The 23013-nt window shown below is 36.4% G+C and overlaps 1 protein-coding gene across 6 annotated transcripts in view; it reads left to right on the forward strand.

The window, feature by feature from the left end:
• LOC113499200 (atypical protein kinase C) overlaps positions 1–22727 on the forward strand; it is a 207467-nt gene extending 184740 nt beyond the window's left edge. For 5 of the 6 annotated variants that reach the window (XM_026879596.1, XM_026879578.1, XM_026879586.1 and 2 more), the window contains 11 exons: positions 8238–8288; positions 12814–12899; positions 13492–13691; positions 15367–15517; positions 15886–16106; positions 16405–16585; positions 17116–17328; positions 17790–17957; positions 18332–18447; positions 19064–19193; positions 19637–22727. In XM_026879596.1, coding sequence (XP_026735397.1) covers positions 8238–8288; positions 12814–12899; positions 13492–13691; positions 15367–15517; positions 15886–16106; positions 16405–16585; positions 17116–17328; positions 17790–17957; positions 18332–18447; positions 19064–19151 — 1475 coding nt within the window. In that variant the 3' untranslated portion in view covers positions 19152–19193; positions 19637–22727. Of the gene's footprint in view, positions 1–8237; positions 8289–10927; positions 11006–12813; positions 12900–13491; positions 13692–15366; positions 15518–15885; positions 16107–16404; positions 16586–17115; positions 17329–17789; positions 17958–18331; positions 18448–19063; positions 19194–19636 lie in introns of those variants that run through there. The other variant, XM_026879621.1, reaches the window with a different exon arrangement.
• Positions 22728–23013: the final 286 nt, after the last annotated feature.

The following is a 23013-nucleotide window of genomic DNA, read 5'->3' on the forward strand; positions in this document are numbered from 1 at the left end:
TTCCCGTCGAAATTACTGACAATTAACTAGAATTCTTCATCGCCAATTAGCGGCGGTAATTCTGTCTCAAGCCAATAATGAGTCGGTTTAAAGTAACAAACTTATGTAATTGTACGCAAAGGGAAAGTTCTAACAAGGTGTAGAACGGAAATTGCCACCAACCTCCGCACTTATCTACTACTGTGTAGGAAAGTTACTCAACCAGTTTAGTTCAAAGTAGGCTGTAAATATAGAATAACTAGCTGTTGCCCGCGACTTTGTCCGCGTGGTTAGAAGATATAAGTTAGGAATTTTTGAACGGAAGCCCTCGAAGATGAATAATTTTCCCACATTTTCCATTATTTCTGATAAATAAAAAATAAAAATTATATCTTCGCTCCTACTAGTCGCGGCGTGATGGTATATAGCCTAAAACCTTCCTCGATGAATGGTCTATTCAATACGAAAACAATATTTCAATTTTAACCAGTTCCTGAGATTAGCGCGTACAAACAAACAAACATACTCTCCAGCTTTATATATTAGTATAGATTACGAGCACTTAAAGTTCCAATAAATATCTTTGAACTTTTTTTACTTTAAAATCTACGTACAGGCACAACAATGGGATGCTATCATTGTCAAGTAACGCTTTTTTTTTTTAAATGGTATGCTCCAAAAAGGCACAATTTTGATGAGATAATAGTTTTATTATTTACCTGTTTCTCTTTAGTCTATTTGTACTAAGCCCTCTTCAACTCGCACTGGGCCGGTTTCAAATAAGATAGTCATCAAAATATTAATAATAGTTTTCGAAACTGACGTCATCTTTATTATTCTAAGTTAAGCATTTGAAAGCTTCTTTCTTTCACGTATTCTTTCTTACTGGAAAAAAATCCTTAACACAAAATTTTTTTTAGAAAATATAAATGCATTCAATCTACTTTCTTACCTTCTGCTAAAAAGGTTTTTAACATCCTTGACCTTTTTGAAAAAGCTCCAAACAACTATACGTGCAGTCAAACCCACACAACACTGTTACATAAACACCGCCTTTATATCAAAGCAGTGAGGTTGACTTTCGCTAAACGCCGTCGTTCGTCTAACATTTTTGGGTTAACAAGTCTGATTCACAAATATCGACTTTATAACAATCCTTTAAGGTTGACTTTCGCTAGTCTTTGCTGCTATAATTTTGGGGTTTTCCGTTCGTTTGTATACGCTTTAAGTTGCAGAAGCAGTTATGTGAATATTTGATGGCGCCACTGTCTTTTGCCTGCCGTATGCTTATTTATTCATTCTGTAGATGCGACCGAATGTAACATTACCTATTCATGTTTTAATAAACGTGCGTGCGAGATGAGTGTAGGGCTACATTTACAATAGAAAAGGATGTAGTTTTCTTGTGTTTTGTACCGCGAATGTTTTAGCAAATTTTGTTTGAGAAACTTGTATATAGCTAGTCCTTAATTGATCTTTGACAACCACAAATAACTTACTTATTTCATTATCGGATTATTTTTCTTTATTAAAATTGACCAACTGTAAACTATTTATTCTTAACTTCGTTACCAAATACGCAGACCGAGTTTAAATTATGAAGTTTTTAATTAAAAACATTGTATTAAATTGCAAATATATGCTCTTATAATTATCTTTACAGATATATCTGTCTTATGAATAATAAATATCTATTATATCCATATTTCATAAAAAAAACTCCAAACACGGTGTTCGAAAATAATAAAATTATTGTTTTGCGTAAAACCAATAGTCGCAAACACGTACAGAATATTTTTAAATAAACTAAAATTGTCGAAAGGTCAACCATACAATACAATACACCATTCACCCGTTGTTTGCTTCGAAAACAGTACATTTTGTATAAAACCTGTCTATTTTGTAAATTGTCTATTCCAACAAAGTTGTTTAGTAAAACAAATATTTTGAAACTGATGTATTCAGGAAGAATTGGTTTTGTATGCTCACTCGCGCACGAAATACAATTGGCTCATTTAAAACGACGTTTTTGTGTACATTTTTATTTATTATTTTATAAGTACATCACCGTCTAAAACAGTGTTTTATTTTGAATGTTCGTAAATAGACAAGTGAGTTTATTTCATTTAAACTTCCCGATTGCTTTAAAAAAGGTTAAAAAATGATTGAAGTATTTGTGTCATTAGAATAATTCGATTAGAAGAATACATACTTTTTAAGTTTATTTGTGTCTAAATACTAATATGTTGTACCTATGTATTTTAGAAAACGATTTCAATGCTTTGAAGATGTAAAGAATTTGCTCCTAGCAGTATATAAAATTCACGTACAAATTCACGAAACAAACATCATAATCGTCTAAAGAGCAACTTTGAAAATGTGATATTTCGTTAACGACGGTTGACACATTCATACATTTAGATAATTTATATGTATATGTGAGTTAAAAGCAACTGTATATTATTCTACTTCCCATGGGGTTCAGGCATGATGTATGTTCATCTTCATAGGGTGAGCATCTGGTTATATATCATAACAAACGTTATTATAATGCCTCGACTATTTGCTTTTATTATAAGGTCGAGTCTTCGTGCTTAATTACTTTAGCAATTTTTATGTGTATTTGTTTTATAGCCTGTCGAAGACCAATAAAATAAACAGATAGGATCTTAAATGTTTCAAACAACACTGCTAGGATGTAGGTACTTGACTTGATAACAAACGGACCCGTCTAATATATCAAAATTGAATAACTAGCTATTTCCAACGTTGTAGCCGATCCCGTGGTGATTTTACGGTCTTTTCTCCGAAAGAAACATCAGACTTCTTTAAATTTATAGTTTGAATGAAAAGTAGTATTTTTTTTTGTCTTCTCAATTTTACGCCTTCCCCGGAATGCAACGAATATTTCAAGACTAAAACAAGCCAAATCGGTTCAGTCGTTGTTATGTTTTGCGAGACTCACGACCAAGAATGCATTTTTATAAATAGGAAGATATTTTATATATGAAAAGGTGTTCACAATCTAAAAGCTTTAATACAAAAATACACTTACAATTAAACTTAAAGTGCACTTAACGTCCTAAACACTAAAACAATAGGCTTCCAAACAACACGGCTCTGCAGTATAACAGTACAATTTAGCGACAACACTATTGTCGCAGCGAAACAATTGCAAGCGACGTAATTGTCTCACAAAGAATTGAATTGTAGAGAGAAATATATAGAATAGATAGTTGTAAGCACAGGATATAATAGGTATGAAAAAACGTGTTCTTCTCGAAAGGTCAGAAGTGGTAACTTAAAGTAATGTGTGACAGAAGTCTAATACTGCTGCCGTATGCGTAGGAAAATGGGGAGCCAGACAAAAGTGGCGTCGTAAAAAGTTACGTATCGAAGCGGTGTACCCCCTCATAAGAAGTTAACTCGTCAATACCTCAGGACAGGCAGGTGTAATGGCCGCTGAAACCTGAAGTATTCCATTATTCAAGCGTTGCAAAGAGGGGCTCTGGATTGTGCTTATAAGAGGATAAAATAAACTCCTACTTTGTGCTGATGATGCCCAGCTGGTTTTAGTGAGTAAGAATCTTACTCTCCCTGTTCATATTAAAATAAAAAACCAGGAGCGTTTTGAAGAATCCCCCCAAATAAGAAAGGTACTCGGTACATAATACACGGTTATTGGTACAGTGGTAGGGGGCTCGCCGCCAAGTACTCCTGTGTTCTTTGTACCTTCGAACCGACAAGATTGGATTTGTCGCCGCACCCTTCACCTCTATTCACTTATTTTATTTTTTTATTTCCTATTCACTCGACGTCGTTAGATCGCGGTGAGCGTTAGGTTCTACCACGAAATTATTTAAGGTTGCTGATTCTAGCCTAATGCAGACAAGTACCTTTGTGTCTTTTAAAAAGTCATTATGCCCTTGATTATTTTTAAACGCTACTGATAAATAATATAAGTGCCATCCCGAGATGAATAATCGTTTTGATCGATGTTCAAAACTTCGTTATACGGAAAGAAACTTAGCCCAACAGTGGGACAGTTAGAGGAACTGTCACAGCCTAGTTTTATTATTTACTCTTCCTATTTCATCCAGCAAAAATTTTCATTTTACTAGCGAAGTTATTTAGTAAATTAAATTGCATTATTGTTGTGAGTTCTTGGCGTGGAAATTAGTGGTGGCCTTATTAAGTGCAGTGAAATTTGCTTTCAGCTTTGTGCTTCGGTTTCGAGTAAATTCAAGTGCATTATATTAATTAAAATATTATTATGGTTCTCCGCTGCTGTTTATTTTACTCTTGGGTTTGTTTTAAGATTTCCTTTATTTACTTATTCATTTATTCTGTTGGCGTAACCAAAATGGGTTGTTATATTTATATTATTTGAAGTAATGAATGAATTTGAATTTAAACAGTAAGTAGTTGTTTTCTCTGCCTCCAGGGTATCGTATGGGCTAATACATGTTTTTTAGATGTTCAAAGACTACAAGACTACAACAAACCTTAACGTTCTCCACTTAAATACGAGTGCCTTATTGATGACAGACCGTAATTATTGACAAACATAAAACAAGTTCAATCAAAGTACTTAAACGCACTAAAATATTTACGCGTTAATCTTTAAAACAACTCTGTTTTTGACCCACATATAAAAACACGCTCAAACAGATATCCAATAATTGAGTCACAATAAACCGCAAATAAAATGAGTAACCGATGTAAACCAATCGCTTCGTATCAAGTTGTTTGAATAATATCACAGCCAAGTGAGCATCCCTGAATCGAGTGCCCATCATAGCATAAGGCGATCCAATTTATCGCTTAAACTGCTCCCCGCGAACCGTATTCATGGTTTCGCGACTGCTACACAATACAGTACGTTATTGTACGAGTAAATGTTTGACGGATTTGGTAGAACACCGCTGTTAATATTTGACTCAAAATGCGTAGCTTTTTTTTTTGTTTGATTGAAAGATGTTTAGTCCTGAACTATCAAATATTTGTCACAGGTTTAATGAAATTTTGTTATGGTTTGAAAGGGAGTCTTAATGCATGTAACTTAAAACTCTATGACACAAAACAACTATTTGTATAGGATAAATAAATGCTACCCTAAAATAAAAAATACATGATATCGATTTCTATCTATTTTACTATGTGTCTAAGCCGTAAAAATTGTTATTACACACAAACACGTTTTTGTAAAACAGTACCTATGAAAATCCTTTTATTTAGCTTACTAATTTTTCTTCGGCTCCCACGCTCTATCATTATCAGGCCTTTGTTTTCTAGTGAACTAATCGATAAATGTGTCAAGTGGGAAAACATGCATTGAATCATAGCCATTGATGAATAAATACACATTCGAACTCATAGGATCGTACACAGCAAGTGACTAACAATAGATTTATTTTATGATAATTAATGGGGATAAATATATTTGTGGATTAAAGTAATAATTACCGAATTTAAGCGGAGAAAGTTCTCATTTCATTTACTTGTTTTAAGACTCATCTCCAAAAGTAATTACGATATAAGATAAACTCAAAACTTGGCTTGACGTAATATCATCATCATAGGCCTTCTAAAAACCACTGCTGAAGTGACGCTCTTTACAGCATCTTTGTCTCACGCCCATCGCATGATACGCCCTGCAAAACAGAGTAATTAAAAATCTAGAAGTCTGTTAATTACAGTTGGCACTCACCATTAAACAAATACAACATAAAGTAGTCAAGACAAACAGCAAGCATCTTGGCCTTTTTGCCTTCAGCAGCGGAGAGCGACAGACAATGCCTCAAAATTACACTTTGGACTTCACAAAGTACTTGACTGCAGTAAAAACAAGACCTTAACGAGTCTCTGTTTTAATGTAATTGAGACTTAAGTCTGTTTAGTGCTCGGTCACTCGGGCTTTATTGCGGCCACGGGTATAGTCAAGTGTGAGTTTGAGTGAAAAGTCTTGTTGGTGCTGTGCATGACGTTCTATAGTAATGATCTTCGAAGTAGTTTGAGAGTGAGTGGATGTATGTATATCTATAGGTCAAATTAGTTTCAGTCAGGCCATTAAAACCTTATATGTTTAGATTTATAAGGTTTTTTCCTACAAGGATAAGGTTTCAAAATTCAAGTCTCATGTACAAACACCCAAACCAGACTTGAAACAAGCAATTTTATATCAAAAAATTATTTTTCTAAGCTAGGATCAAATTCGCGACACTTACTGACCTGACGTTCGATCTAAAGAAAAACACAAAAAGAAAAAAATGTACAAAGAACTTATCACAATTGCATTTCAGAAAACCATACTGTGTTGTATCAACATTTCCTTTTAAAGCATATTAGCGATGGTCATATCTGTAGCAGATAGAACAATGGATTAAAAGATTGTTTAACCATATTTGTATTACACCTAAATTAGATAACGGTAGATAAGCGATGACTAAAAATAAATATTAGATAAAAGTTGTTAGGTTAGTACATATGTATTAATAACAATTGGCTGCAATATCTTTGAATTTTATTGTGTAGTTCGATATATTAGTCCTGAAATAATTCGGGCTACATTTAAATTTATTTGTCACCCAACAACAAATTTATGGCTCTGAGTTGTTAAGCTGCATCATCTGCCTTCGGTCTTTTTTAAACACTTGTCAACATAACATCTATCTTTCCATCACACAGTCACATAACCTAGTTCTCGACACGTTGCTCACAATACGATCGGATGTTCCCATGACGTCCGGTGTTCGTGGCGTCACCAACTCCACCAGACACGTCCGCGGATGTTCCCGACACATCCGGATTATCCACTAATGTTGTGCTAGAGCTAAGAAAATTAGGTTATTGTCATGTGGATACTAGTTTATGTTGATTTCTAAATGGTGTGGTATGGGAGTGAAAGTTTACGATAAATTTCTGGAGCAGAGGTTTTCGCTCCGCTTTTATTTTATTGAATATTTTTTGTAAGAGGCTAGTTGTTTGTACGGATAGCTAAGTGGTAGAGATCACCATGCCAATCCCAACCTCAGGAACATGTCGCAGGTTCGTTTCCAGCGTAAGACGAGCGTTTGCGTGATTCAAGAATACTTTTCCTGAGTCTGTCTTTGTACATGTTACTTACATGTTTGTGAAACCCCCGCGAGATAATGATTAAATTCTCTCCATGCGTTAACTATAAAAATCAAAATATATACCCAACACAAGTTTCATTAAAAAAAACATACCAGTACACATAATACCAACCCGCTAAAAAACGCAACGGACGTGTGATTCCACGCTGAATTCGGAACACGTAGTGAGGCCCTCGACACGCGCTCTGACGGTCCTTCAAATACAAAAACAAGTGAACAGTGCACTCGTCCACACGCCGCTGCGGGGAACACAACATCCCACAAACATTAGCCTCCGAATTTTCCAGAATTTTCTCGATTTTCCCGTTAAAGTGTTCGAATTTTCAAATAAACGCCAAGTTTTTCAAACCCGGTATAGAGAGCCAGTTTGAATGGAACCGAATTTGTTTTGTCCCGGCTTTTGCCCGCTCCTATTCGGATGTGAAACAAAAGTCTATTGTTGGATCGTCCGTAGCTTATATCTTTTATGCTGAGTCAAAATTGAAACTTCATCGATAATGCCGGAGGGTTGAATGTAGGGGATAAAACATTTGATAATAGAGCTCGCGGATATTATTTGGGCATTCACGTCGTCTACAGGCGGCTGTATGTCTTCTGAATAGTTTTCTTTATTGGTCTTCGATTTAAATTTTATTACCTTTACCATAAGATTCTTTATTAAATTAATGTCTTTACCTATGTCTTTTAGCAGAACTTTCTCAATAAGTTAACTAATATTTCCTTCAAATTTATAACAAGAAATATCAAATTCTTTCAGCCGAGTTTTATACATTCCTCATTACATTATAAAATATTTCGTAGACGGCAAACAAATAGCCAGCGAGCGAACCTCTAGACTCTGGAGAATTCAGCAAATAATGTAGTTATTCGCAATTGTGGCGGGCAATCACAGTGTCGCAGCTATCGTGCCGCTCGCACCGCCCGCACCGGTCGCACTGTCGGACCGTCGTACTTGTCGCACTGACGACAACCAGCACAATGAGTGCGCCGGACACTTGTACAGTTTTCCTATACTTTATTTTTGTTTAAAACAATTCAATTTTGTTTCGAACATTGTATTTTGTGAATATCTCCTCTTTTGTGTGTTGTATGTGATACTAATGATATTGTTGTTTGTTTCAGTATTCCCCAATGTGCCTGCCGCGCCTGGCATGCCCTGCGCTGGCGAAGACAGTAAGTTAATCATTTCTTATTACTGGCTATTTAAGTTTAAAAGGTACTCTTAACTAATCACTGGTCGTTACTAGACACTGGTACTTTTGTATGGCTGTTTAAGGCATTGGAACGTATTCTTCATGCAAAATAGATTTAGTTTCAAAATGATGCTATAAAGCTCTAACTAAATTCAGCGTCCTGAAAGTCTTTCGATATTTTTGTTCTGATTATATTAATACTCAGTTCATCTATTTCACTAGCTTGAGACAGATAATCGTAGTTTTCAAAAAATATTTTTTTCTCATTGCATTCATTTTACAACGCAAATAATAGTCCTGCCGCTCCATCGTACTCAAGGCAGCAATACTTGTGGGCCAGACTACATTAGCATATGAATACACAGTAATGATGCATTACGACCTGTTTGCCGCGAGCCATAGCTAGGGGCGCCACACCTATACCATATCTGGGAACTACCACCAATACTAACACATCTCAAAGCTGTTTTATTGAAGTTGTGGAAGTGAGATTTAGATTTTTTTATTGACAGATTATATTAATGTAGAGAGAATAAGAGGTGAGATTCACGCATTTATTGTAAACATTTTGATACTTGTAGTTGGGTTTTTTAGTGAAACGAACCCAAAGAGTAAGAAAGAGGCATATTACTAAAGCCCTGCTATTTGTCCGTCCCTCGGTCACCAGCATGTCATTAAATCTTATGAATCTTGATACTAGACATTTCAAATTTTCTTTGATTATCACGGGTTACTTAACCCTTTCGTGAATCCCTAAGAACAACACCAAAAAAAAACCTTAATCTCAACCTTATGCAGTTGATTTGGCAATCTCAATTAAGCATTACCATCGCCCACCGATCTTCACAAACACCATCTGCGTGTGATTACGTCCCGAGTAATGCCGCCGCCATATTTGTCAGAGTCTAATCGTGTCAACATTCGATGGCAAACCGTTTCAACTCGCGCTTCACGATGTAAAGTTATTTGCTCAAGCTTGCTGGGTATTCCGATTCAATTTCGATTTAATTTTGACTTATTGTCAGTTCCCAAGTGTTTTTAATGTCATGTGTGTACCCACACCGTATGTATGATTGGAATAAAACAGTAAATAAATATAGACGAGACGATTTAATAGGTTTGTTGAAACCATTTGCCCAACTCACTGAAAGTTTGAAAGACGTTAAAACAATAGATCGTACCGACTTTTCATCTTAAATAGGTATCATGCAGTCAAAAACTCGAGCAGCAGTTATTATGTACATAAAAATTATTTCAATTTAAAGTTATTTAGATTTAGTACACTATGTTGGTGTATAGTAATTTGATTTTGACTAAACTTGGCGATTTTATGAAGAAAATAATTAAAGGAATTCCAAATAGTGTTATAAGATGTGAGGTAATTTAGGTTTCAAGAAATTAAGTCTAAGCCTCACCGGAGCGCAAATTAACACCTTAATAATGCACAAAATACAATTATATTTACAAGTATATCAAATGGAAAACATTATTTAATTTATCAATGACAATACCAAAACAAAATATTTAACGTTACATGTAACCAACACAGTATACAGAAATCCTTTTATCCCTTTAAACTAATATCTTCCCGCGACAGCGCTCGGGCTGTATTCACCGAAATCCCCGGCTAACACTGTCCTTCCATATTTGCATAGCAATGCCTGCATTACAAATGTTCAGGTAACAACGTCGGTGAAGCATTTTACTTTGAATGTATACCAGGGACATTTGTATAGTAATGTTTAGTGTTACGCTTTTATGATTTTTAATGGTTATCGCCCAGTTTGTAAAATAAAATCGAAAATATTTATGTGATAATAAACTTTCATGTTTGAAGTAAAAGTTTGAGGTCTTTGTTTATATAATAGGTATACGTACATGTTGTAGTGCATCGAAACGATTTACTTTATAAACCGCTTTTGATAGGTTTATACGTACCGTACTAAAAGGGGAAAACCGGAACCCTATTACTGAGATACCGCTGTCTTTTCACCTGTTCGATTGTATCCTGTTCGTCAGTTAATAGGTTGTATGCAACACACAAATACTTAATATGACCATCGAGGGTAAACATTGTTTAATAAACATAATGATTAACATAATTCTAAGCTGTACTCATTTTTAAGTTTTTCCGGGGCATCCTGTGATTTTGAAATAATAAGCTGTTGATGAAAATCTAAATAATTATAACATCGAACTAAAATCGGTAACGAGAACCGCATTACAGTTGTACAAAAATGTAATTACCTAAACTAATTTATATAAACCAAATGAAGCTATTAACTAAAGAGCAATTAAGTTTAACGAAATACCCCAATCGCTTCCATTGTTCTATTCTTAATACTTATCAAGAACTATTTAAATCGTGTCAGTTTTATAATTGTAAAACACAATTCGTATCAAAGCGAGACAGAGCGATACACTGAACATATCTCTATCTCCTTCCCACACCGTCAGCAGTAATTCTTAGGATCTTACATTAACCGCATACTTACATTAATCATCGAAAAAAAAGAGATTTCAAAATAAAAGATTGCGCGGAAATATTTCACCGAAATCGCCACAAACGATATGATTCAATAATTTCGTTACGATAAGATAGCTGTGATAGCACCAGTGTATCTGTGACCGCGGCCTGGGCAGTACTATGTCACACTCAAATGTATTGCTCCTTAGAAATCGCCAAGTATTTAACAGGTGCTTAAAAAAAACTTCATTTTTTATTAGTTCACAATAAGGCCAACAGTTGGCACTGTTGGCCTTATTGTCTTCACTTCAGATGTGTGGCCAAATAATATAATTAGCTTTAAAAGCGTTTATTTACATTGTTTAATTTTGAGTGCACGTGTGAATGTGTTTAATTGAATGAATGTAAATGAATGAAGTGAACGTGAATGAGTGTCGGGGGGATACACGGTGATGCTTTTAACCAAATGTTTTTGTATTTCGACGACAAGTTTTATTAAGGTTTCTTTCTTGGTTTGCGGTTTGCTTTGGATTAAGTTATTGTGATGTTTACTAATAATGTGTTCAAAGTTTTAACTGTTTTTCATAATACGTAAAAATATTGAATAGTAATTTTGAATTGATTTGCTAGTTTTTAGTGCCAGGTTTTAGAACGTATGTATGTAATTTATCAACAAATGTACAAACTTAAAATTTTATTCTACCCAAAACCGGAAGAAAATGTTGTGAATGACAGGAGTCTCCGAAACTTTTTTTTTAAGTTGAAGTAGACATATATTCCTGCAAAAATATTAAATTGGATAATGCTTGTTCAGTGGCCACTCCCTAAGTAGCAATCACACCGCGTGTTCGAAGATTAATGGTTTTCTGAAGTGACATAGGTGTGGTGGCCCATTTCGGGCCGAGGGCCGTAATGCTGCCGCCCTATATCTACTATCAACCTTATACATACGGGATGTCCCAAAAATCAACACCAAGCCGAAGACGAGTAATTGGCTAGTTCGGAACAATTATTAGAGTATAAAAAAAACATACAAAAAAGTCAAGAACTTTATAAATAACTAGCTGTTGCCCGCGACTTCGTTCCCGTGGGTAGAAGAAGATGTAAGTTATGATTTATACCCGTCCTGTTTTTTCTCACATTTTCCATTGTATCTTCGCTCCTATTAGTCGCAGCGTGATGGTTTATAGCCTAAAGCCTTCCTCGATTAATTTTCTACTCAACACAAAAAGAATTTTTCAATTTGGACCAGTAGTTCCTGAGATTAGCGCGTTCAAACAAACAAACAAACAAACTCTTTAGGTTTATATATTAGTATAGATAAAAAAAATTCTTTTGTTTTGGATCTAATAAAATTATAAACAATTTAAGGCTTGGTGTTGATTTCTGGGACACCCTATACATATATCTACTTTATACACCCTCAACGTTGACTAGACACTTCGATAAAAAATGAGTTCGCCACGAAAACTGTTGGGCGACATCGAATTGACGCTCATTATTTATCAATGAAACCTTATTTGATTTAAAGATAGTTAAAGAGTTTTTTTTTTGTCATTTTGATTAATAGAACTTTTGAAGTAAACATATGAAGTTTACAAATTATCCTTTTCAAAATGTTTAATCTCTTGAATAGATAAAAAGAGATATATCGAATTTAGTAATTAGTAATTGAAATTAAGAAGAATTAGTGAATTAAATGACAATGGACTAGTAATGAGTGTAAACTTTAATAAATGCATTTCATTTTATACCTTATTGTTACATACAATACGGTCCACTGGGGTCAATATCTCCATAGCAACCCATTTTTCTCATATTATTTACAAACTGTTGCCAGCGATGGCGCTACCCTTTATAAATTGAATATGATACCGCGGGAACATAAAATCTTTATAAAAACTATCCTAAGTATATCCAAGTTAGAAATTATATGTGTACTTCGTCCCAATCCGTTAACAAACATCCATCCAGACTTACAAACTTTACGATTATAATATTAATAGGAATTAATCATGACATTATTATAATTTTCCAGGAAGCATATACAGAAGAGGCGCGCGGCGGTGGCGGAAGCTCTACCGCGTCAATGGACACATCTTCCAGGCGAAACGATTTAATAGAGTGAGTGTTATACATCTATATTACGATTTACTTATCTTAGACTTATGATGGATATAAAATTATGCAACTGTTTAATCACGCGACCCCAGCGATCCCGCCGCGTCAGCTCATGATCAAGGACTACGGTTGGGTCCGATACTAGTCGTTGCATAATAATGAATCATTCTCACAATGGTACTATATCAAAATATAGTGATAAACCACAGCCCGATCGATTTTAGCAGTGCGTATCAAAGAGTATGGCACAAAAACTGAGGTCGAATCCCAGCTGTTAACAAAGGGCTTTGGATGATAATATCACTGAGAAAAAGGGTCTTAATATTATCCTTTCGTGATTTTATCAGTATTTTCAAGTTCAATATTTAAATCTTGGCAGAGACATTTAAATCTTCCTGTATCATGTGTTATTCATTTATTTTAAACTTAAATATAAAAATCATTTTAAAAAGTAACCATTACTTGAATATCTTCATTGTCTGTATTCAATGTTAAATACGATTTCCTGCTCTATCAGATAAGCTACACACATAAGCTTGGAATAACGTATTTAAATTAAATCTCGTAAGTGTAACGTAGTTATTTCGTTTTCCAGCGCGCCTTCTGTGCCTTCTGCCAGGACCGCATCTGGGGTCTGGGTCGGCAGGGCTTCAAGTGCATCCAGTGCAAACTGCTGGTGCACAAGAAGTGCCACAAGCTGGTGCAGAAGCCCTGCTCCAACGAACACGTTGACCCCATCGAGGTCAAGGACGATGCTAATGGGGAAAGCACGCTGGGACGCGCGTCTTCCGTCAGGTGAGGTTTAAGCAACGTCCATACATTATTTTTTAGTAACAACGTTCTTTGCCACCCTCATACAGGCATTACTCTTTTAGGTTATCGACTTTTATTAGCTTCCCACATGCGTCTTGGGCCATTTGTTTGCCAGTTTGGTTACTTGTCCTTACTGAGGGCTTGACGTTATCAAGAGGATCAATATATCGGAATATACCGTTTAGATTAAACTAATTGTATTAAACTACAATGATTCTTGCAAGTGCGTAAAGGGATATAGGATATTCTTTGTTTTGGAAACATGGAATTTTAGCTGTATGTGCGAACATTGAAATCCGATCTTATGCCTGTCAAGTAAATCAATCAGTCTTCGTAAAGTTATAGCACCGCGCGTAGATTAAACCATATAAAGGAGTTTTTACCTGTTACTGTTCTTCGGGTGAAATCGTATGATTCAAAATCTTAGATAACGGCCAGCGCCCCACAAGTACTTGATGTTGTGATAACATCCATATAAACCAATCAGTCTAATCTGATGCATTCTATTATATAACTTTATCATTTTGGGTCATATTTACTGAATCAATAACTTTCCCAGAATATTAATTTCCATTTATCTGATAACAGTGGATTAAATATTGATTTTCATTTGCCAATCTATCCGGCGCTAAGGCATAAATAAATTTATCCCAATGATAATATTTGGTAAATGCAAAAGTGTGTTTAGAATCTACCTATCCCTGTCTATTTACAAATTAGATACGTGCAGTCGTGCAGAGTCCTCACCGTTTCTTTATTGTAGATTTTCCGTTGATGGGGATCTTGGTAGATTCCAATCAATTTTGACACGTTTTAAAAGTTAAAAGTAAAAGAACATACAACTAGTGACAGTCCAGCCCCCCCTCCCCCCACCAAGGCAAATAAACCTCACGACAATCTTCCCAGGAAAAACACTAATTATACGTTCAGTCACAGGATCATAGTGTAGCCCATAAAGATTTTCCCTGGGACTTAAAAACAATATGAAATACACACTGCGACTATATTTAACTTAAACCCAGCCAATTAAAGTTAAAGCAACAAACCCCAAGTTACATTAGTACGTGTTCACATTAAAACACGTACAGTTCCCTTAATTTTAATGAACAAGTGACAGTTGGAAGTGCCTATATCTAACTATCCTCGTCGTGAACATGGAAACATACTCAGTTCGCCTGAAATATTCACGCCGAAGTCTGCTAACTAATTTGTTCAGACAGTCTGGTTTAAAGTTGAAGTAGGTGTGTAGTTATCTATTGGAGTTTTAATCAATACCTGGAATTCAAATCGTGTATAGTATTCGTTTCGAAATAGTGTATTAATGATAAAATTGTATGGAAAGTTGCATGTCGTAAATTGTGTTGGTTGGACATACATATGTTTTTTTTTTCTTCAACAATCTTTATGATCTATTTTAAACTACTATTTACCCCATTCGATTCATGACCAGAATAAAGTTGGTTCCTGCGTAAATTGCCTTTATGTTTAGTATCGCGTTGGGGATGTAAGGACAGAGGAGAGGTTAGAATTAGAACAAGATCTTATTGGGATAGTTCTTCCATTATTTTCGGGTACGCATATTGTAATGTAAATTCAAGCTATTAGTCTACTATCAAATATCTCACCATGTTTAATGATCTCTGTATCTCTGCCCCAGATCCCGCGCGGAGGTGGAGCCGCCGCTGCCGGAGACCCCGCCGGCGCCGGCGCCCGCGCCCCGCGACGACCTGGAGCCCGGCTCGCAGCGGCAGTACTCGCTCGACGACTTCGAGCTCATCAGGGTCATAGGACGAGGCTCTTACGCTAAGGTCAGAATACCACATACTAACCATATTTGTGTTTTTCTGATTATACCAACTGCAATTGTGTTTCATTGTAAATTGGTTTTTATTGAATGACATTAAATTTCTTATGTCATTCGATCAATACCTCTTCTTACTCATGTCAATGGTTTTAAAGAGCAAAAAGTCCACCTGACCGAATGGTCCCGTAGTCTCTAACATATATTATTGTGGATGGTAACAAATATACCATTTACAGTTTTACAGACGTTAGCGTCGATTAACAAATAACATAGTTATTTCCAGACACTTTATCGATTTGATCGGCGCTAACGAATTTCAAATTGTCTACTACATGCAACAAGCCACCACATAAAACCATTAATACCTTGCAGGTCCTGATGGTGGAACTGAAGCGCACAAAACGCGTGTACGCGATGAAGGTGATCAAGAAGGCGCTGGTGACGGACGACGAGGACATCGACTGGGTGCAGACCGAGAAGCACGTGTTCGAGACCGCCTCCAACCACCCCTTCCTGGTGGGGCTGCACTCCTGCTTCCAGACGCCCAGCAGGCTGTTCTTCGTCATCGAGTTCGTCAGGGGCGGGGATCTCATGTGAGTCAAGAATCTAAATGGTTTTTTTAATTAATTTAAGCTTGTTTTTCACTCTTTTGAAACATTTATGTTAAGATAGTTGGGGGAATAAAACAAAAAATAGTCTTTGTAGGATCGGGAACTTTTAGGAATATTTCTAGTCTTAAATGTTTACTGTCTGGCAAAGAACGGACCAATCTTATCCCAATTATTATTATATATATTTTATTTATTTATAGTTAGTCGTAATTTTATAAGAGCTTCTCCTACTGAGACATGGAATTTAATCTATTTAACTCCAATTCTGTATGCCCTGCAGGTTCCACATGCAGCGACAGCGGCGGCTGCCGGAGGAGCACGCGCGGTTCTACGCGGCCGAGATCTCGCTGGCGCTGCACTTCCTGCACGAGCGCGGCGTCATCTACCGCGACCTCAAGCTCGACAACGTGCTGCTGGACCACGAGGGACACATCAAGCTCACCGACTACGGCATGTGCAAGGTACGGACACACCAACACATTTTCCGACCACCAAGCAAAAAAAAACCTTCCTCCCGGCTTTGCTGTTCGGACCTATCATATGTGCCAAATCATATGTTCATTCGCCAGATTCTCAGATTGAAGATGAAGGCCCATAGTTGAAATCAAATAAAGAGCTATTAATGGTAGAGCTCTCTTTCTTAAAACTTCGCTCTCGAGCATTGTATTTTGGAAGTTCTATTCGAAATGAACGGATAGCTGAAAAGTTTAGGTCTAACCACGATCTAACCATACCAAGCCCACCAAGCGCGACATGCCGCGGGCTCGATTCCTGCGTAACAAAAGCATTTGTGTGATCCACGACCCATGCTTGGGTGTCTTTATGGATGTGACTTGAATATTTGTGAAACCCCCAGCGACACAAGGCTTGAATTTCTTAATGCGGGAATCGTTTATTAAAAGAAGACGTTGATGGTTTTATTTACAACATTGGTACATTGATTTTCTCCACCTAAGCATCTCAATATTAATCCCACCATACCGTTCCCCAGGAGGGTGTCCGGCCGGGCGACACGACGTCCACGTTCTGCGGCACTCCCAACTACATCGCGCCGGAGATCCTGCGCGGCGAGGAGTACGGCTTCTCGGTGGACTGGTGGGCGCTCGGAGTGCTCACCTACGAGATGCTGGCCGGACGCTCGCCCTTCGACATCGCGCAGGCCGCCGACAACCCCGACCAGAACACTGAGGATTATTTGTTCCAGGTATATACAAAGATGAGATTTTGATTAGAATCAAAATGTTGTAAAATCAAGTTGCAAAACAATTGATTCTGTGTTTGTGCTTGCTTGTGTTGTCTTGTTGTGCATGATTAATTAATGTTCGTGAAAAGAAATGGACACAAAAAAGACGTTTTTGAAATGATGGCATTTATATTATTTATTTTTCCTACTTTTATTAATTTTTTTTAAGTTTCCTGTATAGAAAAACATCTTCAATTCTTGTATGTGTCAAAACGTTAAAAAGACAATGAAAGCTTTTTACCTCAATCCATTTACCGAGATTATATTTTTTAAGGATTGTCAAACAAGAAGGGTCAATCAATGAAATTTCTGTTCTTTTTTTATAGTTTACTGTGCCTTCGATTTAAAAAGAAACTCAAACCATTTCAACATCCCATACAATATCAGCTTGTTAGCACTTACCTAAATATCTATAATTCCAGGTGATCCTTGAGAAGACGATCCGTATCCCCCGCTCGCTGTCGGTGAAGGCCGCGTCCGTGCTGAAGGGCTTCCTCAACAAGAGTCCGGGCGAGCGGCTCGGCTGCGGGGAGAACGGCTTCCTCGACATCGTCAGCCATCCCTTCTTCAAGAGCATCGAGTGGGAGATGGTGAGATATATCAGATTCTAATAGATAATCTGCTGATGAAAATTGGTCTTAAAGTCCCACTAAATGATAGTAGTCTGAATTGAATTGTAAAGGGACAAAACTCATTGATAAATTAAATATTTATTTCTAAATAAGTTCTTAGGTAAATAACAATTTTAAAGCCTAATAACTGATACGTAGATTTAATAAGTGACACGAATGAAATGAACGTAGACATATTTGAGTTTGAGACGCGAAAGAAAAAATACGTAAATAAATAATAAATATCCATTATTAAACTTTATTTCAGTGTTCGTCTTGCGAAATATACAAGTCGGACACCAAAAAAAAGATTAACATCAACCCTATTATAATACATTGTTGTCCATCTGTAGCTGGAACAGAAGCAGGTGGTCCCGCCGTTCAAGCCGCGGCTGGAGGGCGAGCGCGACCTCGCCAACTTCCCGCCGGAGTTCACCGACGAGCCCGTACACCTAACGCCCGATAACGAGTCAGTATACATTACCTTGTACTATACTTATATAACCAGTATATACCTATCAAGTGGTCAGAAGGAAGCCAGTTGCACCAAGCTGGTCTATGTTGATACCCATTCAGGTAACCAACAGAAGTAACGGAAGTACATACCAATCAAATATGTTGTTATTTATGAAGGGTATATTGCCAAGTAAAGGTTTTGGTAAGAAGAAGTTTGGGTGGTAGTTTGTTCTGCTGATGGAATTGGAATATTATAGAATCCGGACAGGACCTTGTTTATTAACATTGCCGTTGTGTATGGAAATAAAGAACTCTGTATTCTAGAAAAAGTATATATCAAAAAACTGTTTTACCAAAGTACCAAAACAGCTATTTATAATTAGTACGGTAAGACCGATTTTTGCAAATAACTTATTCAGAATCAAAAGAATACACACTTTGAAAAAGTTGCCTTTGTAGAAATACAGAAGCGGTTATAACGATTATAACCGCAAAAATACATTATACACCTTAATTTTTTAGCAAATAATCTTGTAAAAAAAAAACAATTTAAAAAACGGATATCTGTACTACCTACATTAATATAATACTCGTAAATACATTGACTATAACGTTCCATTGTACCCCAGCACGGTGATCGCCGACATCGACCAGTCGGAGTTCGAGGGCTTCGAGTACGTGAACCCGCTGCTGATGTCGCTGGAGGACTGCGTGTGACAGCACGCCTGTCTGCTGCATCCATACCACGATCCCTTACAGGTACGTGTCCCACTGCACAACGCACAATGATCAGTGTGAGCCCTGGAACTACTTAGATTATCGTGCATATTTACTTTTCATCCCTTGTGAAAAGTAATCAAGCTTGGAGAGTTTGTTAGTTGGAGTATTAAAATAATAAATGATCAGTCTTAAATACTGAATTGCCAGATGTACTAATAACCGTCATTTATTCGTCCGACAACGTTTAACTTAAACTGGCTTTAATTAAAAACTTAAAATAAATGGCGGTTACCAAATATTTGGAAACAATAATACTCAACACTGTAATAAAAAAAAATACGTTTACCTTATTTTTAATCTATAATACCTATTTTCAATGGTGATCCTCTTAACACTTTACACTTCATTCTACTTAGAGTAGCAATTACAACGATATACAACCATTAAAACAGTAAGTTAACCGTCACATAATATTTCCGCAGGCATACGGGTACGGAGCAGAGTCGTCGTCATCGGACTACGACAGCGTATGCTCGGAACTACCGCCGCGCAAGCCCACACTACTGCAGCACATGTTCTGCCTTCCGCTCAACTGACCGCGCCGCAACGCGCAGCCGCGCAGCCCTCACTGACCGCTGCACAATGCACAGGCTGCACATGAACACACTGCGCACTGCACATAGTGCACTTACACACTGGAATGGTATGCCCTGTGTTGATATAATGTAGTGAATGAGTTACTTAAATTTTACTGTTTCAAGATTAAAATCAGGATCTGATTCCAGTTACGTAACTGAAACAGTCAAATATTGTTCGTCTTAACTAAATATTTCGTTTTGATGACAGTTAACTTATTTACGATATTATATTGACACAGCATGCCTAGTATATGAAGCCATTTGTATAATTATATGAAAATATGTACATAAAATTTATAAATATATACATATTATAAGTATATTGGTAGTTGAAACAGCCTGAATATTGCTATAAAAGCGAATAAGGGCGACTATTCACTGTAAAGATATTGTAAATACGCTTGAAAATCTAACTTTTTTAGAAATCGACTCGAAATTATTGCTTAAATTGCAAGAGTCTTGCTAGGTAATACAAATATAATAATATATGCTTACTGCACAACTTTTTGTCAAATAAATTAGAATTTTATTGGTCTATATAAGATATAAGAGATCCTTTGAGGAAGAAACGCACATAAGGTGCCAATTATTGTAAATGTATTTTAGGTATCGATGGCTTCATATACAGTGTGACTTTTAATGTTAAATATTAAAAGTTTAACTTCATAATACATTCGTTGTTAAGGCCAGTGCTTATCCAAAAACACACACTATCAAAAACCATACAAAATCATTCCCTAATCAATTAGATAGAGAGTTTTATTCGTGAAAATTCGACTCAAAAAATAATATTCCATATTTCCAATAAGTACGTATAACAAACGACAAACACTTCCCTTATAAGTATTGTTAACATTCCACCCTATATAACACTGTTTAAATAGATCTGACTATATTTATCGCTTCAAGGAATTGATCCCACTGCCCCGCCATACATTTAATATAACTATATATAAAAAGGTGCAGCATGGTTTAATCTTGGCCAGGTCTATGGCCAGCGATGGTGCTCGTAATATAATGCGCGCGTCAGTGACAACGCTTGACGAGTAGGGAGCAGCAACACACTTCCTAACACTTAGGTGACACTCCCGGGTAGCGGGCGAACGCTTCTGTAAATAAATTAAAAAAATTATCCAGTATGTACTATACGAGAAATATTCTAAGACTTAATATTTTTGAAACTTGTAGCATTCTATCTGTAATCGTGTCGCGGGCGATGCGCGAGCGACGCGCGTTAATCGCCACTCGCTCGCCGTCGCGTCGTCAAATCATTGTTTTTGAGCAATAAAGTATAAAGTAGTATAATTGTAAATGCGAGACAGGTGAACTGCTCAAAGAGGCACGTAAGGAATTAAATGTAGATGAAATTTTGAAGCGACCGGTCTCTGGATCGTATTCGTATCCCTTATCAAACGTTAGCGTATTCCCTAGACGCCTAGACTTAAGCTAGTTACGTAGCTGCGTTAGAGCGAGGAGCGCCGCGCGGCAACATTATACAATTACACAAAATTATATGTACTTCCATTTCTCAAGCCAATTGATTTCTTACCTAAAATGAAAGCCACAACGAATTTCTTTTTGTACGATATTAAAAACAGCTTGTACATACAACGTTATCTTCCCTTGCCGCGCGCCCTTTTTTGCTACATTAATACAAGCAGTGGCACAAAAGGTACCAGAACTCTTTAAATATATTTATAATATGTATTAGTGTTCTCTTTATCCTCAAACCGGTACTCGTTAGTGCCACTGAGTGTACTTTATATTCCATTCCCTTATGTAGACTCTGTTGTCCTTCATAGCTAACTCCACTCGTTTAGGTAGTCAACGAATTTTATAAAAATATATATAATATTGAGCACTGAAACAAATTTAAAATTGTGTACATTATTAACAAATTAACATGAATAAATAACTCTAAATACATCGGTTATATTATAACAAATTATTGTTAATGTAGAAGAAAAGACTTATTATATAAAAATATAATCGTACGGTATCGTGTGGCGGTGTCGGTCGCGTCGATCGCGCCGGAGCTCAAGTGTCCACAAACTATTCTAAATAGTGCGTAGTATCTATCTATTAGACATTTTGCACCGATATTGTATTGTATAGATGTACACGCGTCGGCGTGTCCGGCTCCGGCTGGTCCCGGCCTGTGACGTCATCACACCCGGGCCGGGACTCGAACGCCGGACCTTATATATATGTGTTGTCGTTGCCCGTTATATTGTATTTTATCCATACGTTGCGATATTAAATGATTATCATTGTGCTGTTGTGTTGTTGTCGGTGGCGGCGGCCTGCCGTCTGCCTGTATAGGTTTCTTTTGTATAATTTATATTAAGTATTTAATTATTGTAAGCGACAGTATTGTGGTACTATTAACGCTTTAGATGTAATTAGTTAACATTCCAGTACGACCCGTCGACCAGACATCACAGTTACAATATGTTCTCATATTTTGTCATTTTTAACATTGTCTATTACACGGTACGTTGTATTGTCAGACGTTAAGTTTGAACTCTATGATAAATGTTTTATTACCAAAAATTTTGTAATGTATAAAACTAACTGCATGACAAGTGACATTTTTAACAATTATAATTAGTTATAAGAGGAATTGTTAAACAGTTACATTTCGCAACTTAGAACAAAACTATGTATCTTAGTTTTTAAGTATTTTTAGTTAATCGCATGTAATGTTCCCCTGTTTGCGGTGAGGAATGATAAAACATAGATTTTTACATAAGATGTGTTGGTTTGTATTGACCTGACGGCCGTATACTTGTACACGCCAACTAATGTACGTTACTTAAACTTTCATTGTGAATTACTTGGTGCGTGATTGAGACCTACTGTCAAATTAGACTGGAGAAATTGGGATACTGTAACTATTCTATGCTTAACTGAAAATAAAGAAGATTAATCAAGATCAATTGTTTTATTTTATTTTCTATAGATATCGATATATAAATGGAAATATTTTTATTAGAACTTCTGTCTTAATGTACAACGATCGACCGTCGATCCCATATTTATATCCACCAAATAACACCCCGCTGATACCCGGACCTACAAACACCATTGAATTTTTAGAAGACAAAAAAAACAATACACATTTTTTTTATTTTTTCAAGTAAAGTCCTTCTAGGAATCAGATGGCATATATCAAGGTTCCGCATATAAACTACTCAATTAAAACAAGCTCATCCATTATA

This window comes from Trichoplusia ni, chromosome 1 (assembly GCF_003590095.1).
Source record: "Trichoplusia ni isolate ovarian cell line Hi5 chromosome 1, tn1, whole genome shotgun sequence".
Classification (NCBI taxonomy): domain Eukaryota; kingdom Metazoa; phylum Arthropoda; class Insecta; order Lepidoptera; family Noctuidae; genus Trichoplusia; species Trichoplusia ni.